Source organism: Lepus europaeus, chromosome 10 (genome assembly GCF_033115175.1).
Source record: "Lepus europaeus isolate LE1 chromosome 10, mLepTim1.pri, whole genome shotgun sequence".
In the NCBI taxonomy this organism is placed as follows: Eukaryota; Metazoa; Chordata; class Mammalia; order Lagomorpha; family Leporidae; genus Lepus; species Lepus europaeus.
The window spans coordinates 100726056-100736818 of record NC_084836.1 but is presented as its reverse complement, the minus strand read 5'-3'; the positions used below and the strand labels follow the sequence as shown (position 1 = coordinate 100736818).

At 51.1% G+C, this 10763-nt stretch overlaps 1 protein-coding gene across 2 annotated transcripts in view; it reads left to right on the top strand.

Annotated features, from left to right (window-relative positions):
• The first annotated feature begins 345 nt into the window (after window positions 1-345).
• Window positions 346-10763, top strand: part of COMMD7 (COMM domain containing 7) — a 28833-nt gene continuing 18415 nt past the window's right edge. For both annotated transcript variants that reach the window (XM_062204027.1, XM_062204026.1), the window contains exon 1: window positions 346-498. In XM_062204027.1, coding sequence (XP_062060011.1) covers window positions 415-498 — 84 coding nt within the window. In that variant the 5' untranslated portion in view covers window positions 346-414. The remainder of the gene's footprint in view (window positions 499-10763) is intronic.

The following is a 10763-nucleotide window of genomic DNA, read 5'->3' as shown; positions in this document are numbered from 1 at the left end:
GGGCAGCGAACTGTGACCAGAGGCTAACAGCAGTGGCACTAGCAGCTAGCCATCGCCAGCCGACCTTCTGTGTGCCCCACGCTGCCGGAAACCTCACCCCAGCGGGCACCCCACTGTCACTTTACAGACACGGAAACTGAGCTTCTAGAGGCCACGCCTGTACCCAGGGGTCGCGCCGCGGGGCTGGCAGGGGACTCCTCTGTTGGCCGCACCGCTCCTCAGAGCCAAGGGCCGAGCGCAGCTTGCGGCGCCTGGCCCCGGCCGCAGCCCGGGTCGGCGGGGGAGGAGCGCGGCGGCCGCCGCCGTGGCGAAAGTGCGGCTGCGGACGCGCGGCCAGGCCGGCGGCGGCGGCGGCGGCGGGGACTGAGCGGGGGAGCTCGGCGGCCGCTGCGGGCCAGGGGCCAGGCGGGCGCCATGGGCCGCCTGCACTGCACGCAGGACCCGGTGCCCGAGGCCGTGGGCGGCGACATGCAGCAGCTGAACCAGCTCGGCGCTCAGGTGGGCCGGTGGGCGCCGCGGGAGGGGCGGGGCAGGGGTCTGGAGGCGGTGGGCAGCCGCGGAGCGGTGCCGGCGTGCGTTTGCGGGGTGTCAGGTGGGCCGGGGTCCGCGGAGTTGCGGGTCTGAGGAGAATTTGCGGAACCGGAAGGCCTCGTTCCCGCTGAGGGGGCCAGGGGCGTCGTGGGGTACGCAGAGATGGGGCGAGGGCCTTCGGGGGGGCCCTAGGGGCTGCGGGGGAGCCGGAGCAGGGATGGGCAGCGGGGGCGCTGGTGGGGTTTGGGAGGGAGCCCGGGGGCGCGCGGCACCGGGGACAGCCGGCGTCCGAGGTGGGGGGGTCCTCAGAGGCCTGCAGGGCAGGGTCTGGGGCTCGGCGGGCCGGGGGTGACCGCCCGCTCCCAGCCAGGGCGTGCCCGGAAGTGCCCGTGGAGAGGACCCCGGCTGCGCGCCGGGAGGTGGCCGCGGGGGCCGACCGGGCCGCCCCTGGGCCGGTGCAAATGCCCAGGTCATTCCCCAAGGCCTCAGCCTCTTTCATCTCGGTATACGTTCCTCCCCACATGTAGGTCTATTTATTGAATAAAGACCAAACTTCCTGTTTCTTGATAAAGTAATGGTAAGATGACATCAGGCATTTTCTTTTAGGATTTATTTATTTTATTTAATTATTTAATTTTTTTTTTTTTTTGACAGACAGAGTGGACAGTGAGAGAGAGAGACAGAGAGAAAGGTCTTCCTTTTTGCCATTGGTTCACCCTCCAATGGCCGCTGCTGCCGGCGCACCGCGCTGATCCGATGGCAGGAGCCAGGTGCTTCTCCTGGTCTCCCATGCAGGTGCAGGGCCCAAGCACTTGGGCCATCCTCCACTGCCTTCCTGGGCCATAGCAGAGAGCTGGCCTGGAAGAGGGGCAACCGGGACAGAATCCGGTGCCCCGACCGGGACTAGAACCCGGCGTGCTGGCGCCGCAAGGCGGAGTATTAGCCTATTGAGCCGCGGCGCCGGCCGTGGATTTATTTATTTGAGGGCCCAGTGCTGTGGCGTGGCGAGTAAACCCACTCTGTGCCGCTGGCGTCCCATAGTGCTTGCATGGCTGCTACCCACGTGGGAAACCCTGAAGGAGCTCCCGCTGGCTTTGATCTGGCCGGGTATGGCCAGCTGTGGAGTGAACCAGCAGATAGAAGATTCTCTCTGTAACTCTGCCTTCTAAATAAATAAATCAGTCTTGAGGGAAAAAAGAAAGAAACATGGCTCACAATTTATTTCTGTTGGACAAATGCAGGCTTATCACATACCCGGCTGGGTGGGTGTTGTGGCACAGTGGGTTGAGCTGTGTGGGATGCCTTCATCCCATATCTCATTGCCTGGGTTCTTGCAATTCAGCTTCCTGCTAATGTACGTGGGAAGCAGCGGATGGTAGCCCAGGGCTTGGGTTCCTGACCACCATCGTGGAAGACAAGGAGTTCTTGGCTCCTGGCTTCAGTCTGAGCTAGCCCTGGCTGTTGCAGGCATTTGAGGAATAAACCTCTGTGTCAATAAATAAATATTTTTTAAAATTTTATTTATTTGAAAGGCAGTTAGAGAGAGAGGGAGGGAGACAGAGATCTTCCATTCTCTGGTTTACTCCCAAAATGGTGGCAATGGCCAGTCCCAAGCCAGGAGCCAGGAGGTTCATCTGGGTCTTCCACATGGGTGGTAGGGGCCCAAGGACTTGACCGTCTTCTGTTGCTTTCCCAGGCGCATTAGCAGGGAGCTGGATCAGAAGTGGAGCAGCAGGGACTCAATTGGCACTCAGATGGGATGCTGGCATTGCAGGCAGCAGCTCAACCCACTGAGTCACAATGCCAGTGTGTATTTACTTATTTGAAAAGCAAAGTGACAGAGAAGAAGAGAGATCTTTCATCTGTTGATTCACTCCCCAAACAGCCCCAACAGCCAAGTCTGGGCCAGGCTGAAGCCAGGAACCAGGAACTCCATCTGGATCTCCCATGTGAGTGGCAGGGGCCCAAATTCTTGGGCCATCTTCTGCTTTCCCAGGCACATTAGCAGGGAGCTGGATTGGAAGCAGAGCAGCTGAAACTTCAACTGGCCCTGAACTGATGTAGAAGGCAGCAGCTCAGGCAGCTGCTTAACATACTGTGCTACAGTGTTGGCTGAGGTATTTCAGTTTTCCCTACTAAATTTTCTAAATCTGGTATATACTTTATACTAAGAGCGCATCCTAAATCAGACTAGCCCTTTTCTTGTGCTCACGTGGCTGGTAGCTACTAGACTGGACAATACAGTTGTAGGTCTTTATTATTCCCATCTTACAGGTGAGAAAAATGGTTCAGAGAAATAAAGTGGCCAGGCAGCCAGGAAGTGATGGAGCCAGGAGTCCAGGATATCTGCCTTCAGACTAAGGAGGTAGCTCAGCTTCTACATGGCGCCAGTGTTCTCTGGAAGATTTCTGTGTGGATAAAAGATTCTGTTGCTAAAAAACTCAGACGTTGGGGCCGGCACTGTGGCATAGTGGCTAAGCCTCCACCTGTGGTGCCAGCATCCCATGTGAGCGCTGGTTCTAGTCCCGGCTACTCCTCTTCAGATCCAGCTCTCTGTTTATGGTCTGGGAAAGCAGTAGAAGAGGGCCCAAGTGCTTGGGCCACTGCACCTGTGTGGGAGAAGCGGAAGAAGCTCCTGGCTCCTGGCTTCAGATAGGCCCAGCTCTGGCTATTGTGGCCCTTTGGGGAATGAACCATGGATGAAAGACCTCTCTTTGTCTTTTCCCTCTCTCTGTCTGTAACTCTTTCTCTCTCTCAAATAAGTAAAATCTTAAAAAAAAAAAAGAAAAAACTTCAGATGCTTGTAAAGCTCCTGGATTGTGTGGGTGTGGGTGTGGGTGAGGGTGTGGGTGTGTATGTATCCCCCGGGGCTACATTCGATAGCAGTGGAGTATCTGAGTCACTTCCTTTGCATCTGGGCTGGACTCAGCTTCTAATCTCAAAACAGCTTCTAATCTCAAACCTTTACTTTGTTAAGTGCAGAGTGCTGGTTTTACATCTTTAAAATGGACATCATGTAGTTATTTTGAAATGCATAATTAATTTTTAGAGACTATAGTTACACTACTGGGTACAGTAAGCCTCCCGCTTCAAGGAGCTTAGCGGAGTCACTTGGGCCGTTCCCCCCCCCCCCCCCCCTTTGCTGGATGAACAGACTTCTCCACGTGCCGCTCTATCAGCCACATTTACTTTGAAGTCTGAGGCACAGGTCTCAGGGAGTAAGTCATGGTGTTAACTTGGCATCACCATTTACTGCTGAATGCTTGCTATCTACTGGAGAGCTCCTACTCCCAGTGAGTTTTAGGAAAAATTGATAGACACAGTCACTTGTCCTGGCAAAGCTCTGATCTCCTAGGGCAGGTCACAAAGTGAAGAAGCAGGGACTGACGTGGTGCAGTGGGTGCAGCCGCCGCTGCCTGTGATGCTGGCATCCTGTGCGATCTCCAGCTCCAGTCTTGGCTGCTCCACTTCCTATCCAACTTCCTGCTAATGGGCCTGGGAAAGCAGCAAAAGATGGCCCAAGTGCTTTGGTCCTCCCACTTAGTGGGAGACCCGGGAGAAGCCCCTGGCGGCCGGCTTTGGCCTGACCCAGCTCCAGCTATTACATCCATTTGGGGAGTGAGCCAACAGATGGAAGATCTCTCCCTCTGTCTTTGTAACTCTTTCAGATAAATAAATAAATCTTTAAAAATCAAAAAGGAAGATGAAGCACTGTAGTACCAGAGTGAGTGGTGTGCCGTCTGACACCTGGTAGTGTGGAGCCTTGCACGTAGGTAGGAGTTTAAAATAACCAGTTTTTAGGATGGTTATGAGAGCTTACATTCAGAAAAATATGAAGACACATGGTCCACGATCCTCTGTCTTTACTAGAAACAAGAGCTGCACACCAGTTAGGAAAGTCTAACAGTATACGGAAGTATAGAAGTAAGATGTGCGTTTCTCCTATGCTCAGAAATGGCCATTTTAATAGTTTCCTTTGTATCCTTAGTGGAAAAGTCTTCACTTACCAGCGTATATATGGATATCATTTAGACTTTTGTTTTTTATGAAAGAATTTGAAATACACATTTTATTCACTTATTAAAAATTAATAGTGTATCACGGATATGACCTCCATTCAGCAAAAATAGATCTGCATTTTAAAAAAATTATTAAAATTTCTTTGAACTTTTATTTAGTTGAGAGTCTGTTCGCTGATTCACTCCCCAGACGCCCAGAATGGCTGTGGGGTGGGACGGGGTGCGGAGGCTGTGAAATGGTGCAGGAGGGAGGGCCAGAGCTGGAACTCAATCCAGGTCTCCCACAGGGGCGACAAGAACCCAGGGACTGTGCCGCTGCTGCTGCCGCCGCCTCACAGAGTCTCCGCGTTAGCAGGGGGTGGGGTTAAGCTGGATTCCTCAGATCTGCATGCTCTTTTTTTTTTTTTTTTTTTTTTTTAGATTTATTTGTTTATTTGAAAGGCAGAGTTATAGAGAATGGAGAGAGAGAGAGAGAGAGAGAGATTGATTCCATTTCCTGATTCACTCCCCAAATGGCTGCAACGGCAAGAGCTGGGCCAGGCCAGAGCCAGGAGCCAAGAGCTTCTTCCAGGTCTCCCATGTACGCACAGAGGCTCAAGGACTTGGGCCATCTTCGCTGCCTTCTCCGGCACGTTAGCAAGGAGCTAGATCAGAATTGGAGCCGAGGCCGGCGCTGTGGCATAGCAGATAAAGCCTCTGCCTGCAGCACCGGCATCCCATACGGGTGCTGGTTTGAGTCTCAGCTGCTCCACTTCTAATCCAGGTGTCTGCTATGGCCCGGGCAAGCAGGAGATGGGCCAAGTCTGTGGGCCCCTGCACCAGGCCCAGTGGCAGACCCGGAAGAAGCTCATGTCTCCTGCTTCAGATCAGCCCAGATTCAGCTGTTGCAGCCTTCTGGGGAGTGAACCAGTAGATGGAAGATTGTCTTTGTCTCTCTGCCTCTGCCTCTCTATAACTCTGCCTTTGAAATAAATAAATAAATCCATCTTTAAAAAAAAATAAAGTGGGTCAGCTGGGACTCTGCCCAGAGGGGATGCTGGCATCACAGTTGGTGGTTTAACCTCTGCCACAACACTGGCCCTGCATCCTGCATTTTTTTTTTTAATTTAAGATTTTATTTATTTATTTGAATTAGAGTTACAGACTGAGAGGGAGAGACAAAGGTCCCCCATCCGCTGTTTCAATCCCCAAGTGGCCACAACTGCCAAAGCTGGGCCGATCCAAAGCCAGGAGCCAGGAGCTTGTGCAGGGGTCAAGCACCTGGGCCATCCTCCACCGTTTTGCCAGGCCATAGCCAGAGAGCTGGATTGGAAGAGGAGCAACCAGGACTAGAACCAGTGCCCATATGGGATGGTGCCCATATGGGATGCTGGCACTGCAGGCGGATTAACCTACTGTACCATAGCACTGCCTCCCCTCCCCCTCCCCCCACATTCTTTTTGCTTGATAGCTGCATGGTATTCCTTGAAATGGATGTGATGGACACTTAAATCGCTTTCCCTTGTTTATTTTTGCAAAAACAGTGCTTTCAAAGAACAGCTTTTGTAAGTATGCCTAGACTGAATCTGAAGTAAAGCATTTACTTTTTGGAACATACATGAAGGAGATAGTTACTGGGTCAAGGAGTGCAATTTCTTAAAAAATGTATTGTGAAATGTTCTTCAGGAAAGGGTGCCCTGGGCAGGACCTGTCTGCTTCCTGGACTTTAACCAGCTCTGGTGTCCTCCAGCTTCTGTGTTTGCAGAGCTGATAAGTGGAAAATGGGATCCCTGTTTTACTGACCTGCATTTCTCTAGTCCAGAGTGACCTTGACCATCTCTTCTGTGTTTACTGCTGACAGTGGTTAAGATTGTGATAGGCATGGATAGTCCAGGAGGGTGGGGTGAGCATTCCAGGGAGAGGCAGCTAGGGGAGAAGATATATTCTGCAGATACCATGCACTTAAAATATTTAAGGTGCTCTGATAATACACAGCCCCTCAAGGAACTTTATCTGCTAAGCCATTTTGTGTTCCTTATCAAAGTAGAAGACTCTCGGTGCCCAAGGCAAGGTTTGGAGAGGGGGCCTAAGAAGTTGGGCATCTGACTGGGTCTCCTTCTTTTATTTTTCTTTCTTTTTTTTTTTGCCCCTTTTATTTCAGACTTTGTGAGGGTTTCTTTGTAATTTTTCTTTTTTTAAAATTAAAGATTTGACATGGGGCTGTGGTATAACAGGTTAAGCCGCCACCTGCAGTAAGAGCACCAGTTCCTATCCTGGCTGCTCCACTTCCAATCCAGCTCCCTGCTAATGTGCCTGGGAAAGTGACAGAAGCTAGGCCAAGTTATTGGGCCCCTGCACCCATGTGGGAGATCTACATGAAGCTCTTAGCTCCTGGCTTTGGCCTGGCCTAGTCCTTCCTGGCCATTGCAGCCGCTTGGAGAGTGAACCAGCAGATAGAAGACTCTCTCTCTCTCTCTTTCTCTCTACCTTTCAATCTTTCAAGTAAATAAATAAATCTTTTTAAAAAATTGACATAAGATTGTATATATCACGTACAACATGATTTGAAATATATGCTTTATGGAAGTTATATGTAGATAATTAACAAATGCAATTCTTCGCATAGTTATCGTTTTTGTGATGAGAACACTTCATATCCACTGTCTGCATTTTTTTAATTCTTTTTTAAAAGATTTATATATTTATTTATTTGAAAGGCAGCATTACAGAGAGGCAGAGAGAGAGAGAAGTCTTCCATCCACTGGTTCACTCCCTAGATGGCTGCAACAGCTGGAGATGTGCCGATCCGAAGCCAGGAGCCAGGAGCAGCTTCCCAGTCTCCGACATGGGTGCAGAAGCCCAAGGACTTGGGCCATCCTCCACTGCCATCCCAGGCCATAGCAGAGAACTGGATCAGAAGTAGAGCGGCCGGGACTCGAACCAGCGCCCATACTGGGATGCCAGCACTGCAGTCCGAGGCTTTACCTGCTATGCCACAGCGCCAGCCCCGCATTTTTTAATTTTTTTAAAGATTTATTTTATTTATTTGAAAGAGTTACACAGAGAGGTAGAGCCAGAGAAAGAGAGGTCTTCCATTCCTCTGGTTCACTCCCCAGATGGCCGCAACGGCCAGAGCTGAGCTGATCCTCAGCCAGGAGCCAGGAGCTTCCTCCAGGTCTCCCATGTGGGTGCACGGGCCCAAGGACTTGGGCCATCTTCTACTGCTTTCCCAGGCCATAGCAGAGAGCTGGATCGTAAGTGGAGCAGCCGGGACTCGAACCAGCACCCATGTGTGATGCTGGTACTGCACGTGGTGGCTTTACCCCCTACGCCACAGCGCCAGCCCCCATCCTGCCTATCAATAAATAATGCATCTTTTAAAAAATGCAGAGGGACCAGCGCTGTGGCACAGCAGGTTAAAGCCCCAGTGGGAGACCTGGAAGAAACTCCTGGCTCCTGGCTTCATATCGGCACAGCTCTGGCCATTGCAGCCAATTGGGGAGTGAACCAGCAGATGGAAGACCCCTTTCTCTCTGCCTCTCCTTCTCTCTCTGTGTAACTCTTTTAAATAAATAAATAAATAAATCTTTGGAAAAAAGAGAAAAGGCAGGACAACAGAGAGAGAGAAAGAGAGAGGAATATCTTAAATCAGCTGATTCACTCCCCAATGGCTGTAATGGGTGAGGCTAGGCCGGGCTGAAGCCGGGAGCCGGGGCTGCTTCCGGGTCTGCCAGGGGCCCAAGCACTCGGGCCATCTTCCACTGCTTTCTTGGGCACATTAGCAGGGATCTGGGTTGGAAGCAGAGCAGCCAGGACTTGACCCTGTGCTCTGATGTGGGATGCAGACGTCAGCAGCAGCTGCTCTGGCTGTGGCACAGCGCCGGCCTCTGTGGGCTGCTTCTATGAGGTCAGCTTTTTTAGATTCCGCTGATGAGTGAGATCAGGCAGTGAGTGGTTCTGTATCTGGTTTACTTCTCTTGACATAATGTCCTCTGGATTCACCCATGTTGTTGCAAATGACAGGATATTGGTCTTTTGGCTTTGATTTTTTTTTTTTTTAATCTATTTAAAAGCAGAGCAAGAGAGAGAGAGAGAGAAAACAAGCTTCCATCTCTTGATTCACTCCCCAAATGTGTGCATCAGCTGGGGCTGGCCCAGGCTGAAGCCAAAAGCCTAGAACTCCATCTGGCTCTCCCACTTGGATAGCAGGAACCCAAGTTGCTGCACGTTGGCAGGAAGGAAGCTGGATCTGAAGCAGAGTAACCGGAACTTGAACCAGGCACTTTAATTTTTTTTAAAGATTTATTTATTTACTTGAAAGTCAGAGTTACACATGTATTACTGTCCCACATGTATTACTTTTGTATTTTCGAAGATGAGTTTCATATTTTATTTAAGATTTATTTATTTATTTATTTGAAAGGCAGAGACAGAAGAATCTTCCATCCGCTGGTTTACTCCCTAAATGGCCACAATGGCTAGGCTGCTCCAGGCTGAAGCCAGGAGCCGGGAGCTTCTTCCAGGTCTCCCACATCGTGTGCCATCTTCCGCTGCTCTCCCAGGTGCATGAGCAGGGAGTTGGATCGGAAGTGGAGCAGCTGAGACTCGAACTGGCACCCACATGGGATGCCCGTGTTGCAGGCGGCAGCTTTATTTTGTAGCTGCTGTGCTACAGCGCCGGTCCCACTAGTTTCATACTTAAAAATTTAAGAATAAGATTTTGCAGGGCCCTGGCCCATATGTACGTGGAATTTAGTGTGTGATAGCCAGAGAGGCAGGTGTGTTTGACAGTTATACTGCAGGTACAGCTTTGGGGACTTAGGTCTGAAGTGTCTGCTTAGAATCTTTTTTTTTTTTTTAATGTTAAATTTCTCCTGGAAGGTGCAGCCAATGGCCTAGTGGCTCCAATTGTGTAATTATGACTGATCATTGCTGCTGTTTGTTTAACTTCTAGCTTGACCCTGTGCCGGAGGCTTTGGCTTCAGTGCTCTGGAAGCCGTGGGTTACCTCTGCCTTCCCTGTGGGGACTGAGACACCAGTCTCAGGGGCTTGCCCAGGGTCACCTCAGCGGTCAGTGGCAGCACATTGACCCACATCTGGGCCTTTCACTGATTTGCATTTTTATTTTCCCCTGTTTTTCCCCCCCATTTTATTTGAAAGGCAGAGAGAGAGACAGAGAGGGATCTTCCATCTACTGGTCCAGTCCTCAAATGCCTGCAGCAGCCAGACTGGGTCAGGACAAAGCCAGGACCTTGGAACTCAGTGTGGGTGTCCTGTGGCGGGGAGGGGGGAGGCGAGTGCCCAAGTACTGTAGTCATCGTCTGCTTCAGAAAGCTGACGTGCAGAAGTGGAGGAGCCGGGACTGGAACCAGGTGCTCCGGTTAGACTGTGGTCCTCCCAGGTGACAACTTACTCTGTGCCAAACAGCAGCCTCCTGGGGGGGGGGGGCTTTCAGACTTTAGCATCTGTTTCCCTTGTGACCTGTTATTATGGCCAATTGAGAGGGGAGACAGGAAAGTAATGGTGGGTGTCTCTGCTCAGGCTGCCATAGCAAAATACCCTTGACTGGGTGGCTTAAACAGCGGACTGATTTCTCGAAGCCCTGGAGGTGGGCAGTGCAGGACCAAGTGCGAGCCGGTTTGGTCCCTGGTGAGGGTTTGCTTTCTGTCTTGTAGATGGCTGCCTTCCTGCTGGATCCTTACGTGGCCAAGAGAGCTCTGGAGTCTCTTCCTCGTCTGAGAAGAGCACCAGCCCTGTGGGGACTAGAGCCCCACTCTCTACTCTCATTTAACCTCATATCACCCCCCCAAGCCCTGTCTCCAAATACAGTCACACTGGAAGTCGGGGCTTCAACATATGCATCCCCACCCCCAACCAGGACACCAGCATGCTGTCCCTAACCATACAGTGCCAGTGTAGAGAATAGAAGGTTAACTCACACAAACCAGAGCCTGTTCTAAAGCAGTGTACAGCAAAGTGCTACAGTTTGCCATTTTGATGTGTAAGTAACGTTATGTTTATTGTTGTGAAGGGAACCCAGAAAATATGGATAGGCAAAGCAGAAGAGCATCCGAATCATCCAAAGTCACATAGAGGTCACATAGAGGTCACAGCTCTTATGTTCCGGTGGTCGCCCCCTCAGCCCATTTGCGGGTCTGTGGTGTTGGCATACGTGTGTGTGCGCGTGTGTTGCATGTGTTTTATGTGTATCTGGACCCTAGAGATGTAGGTGTG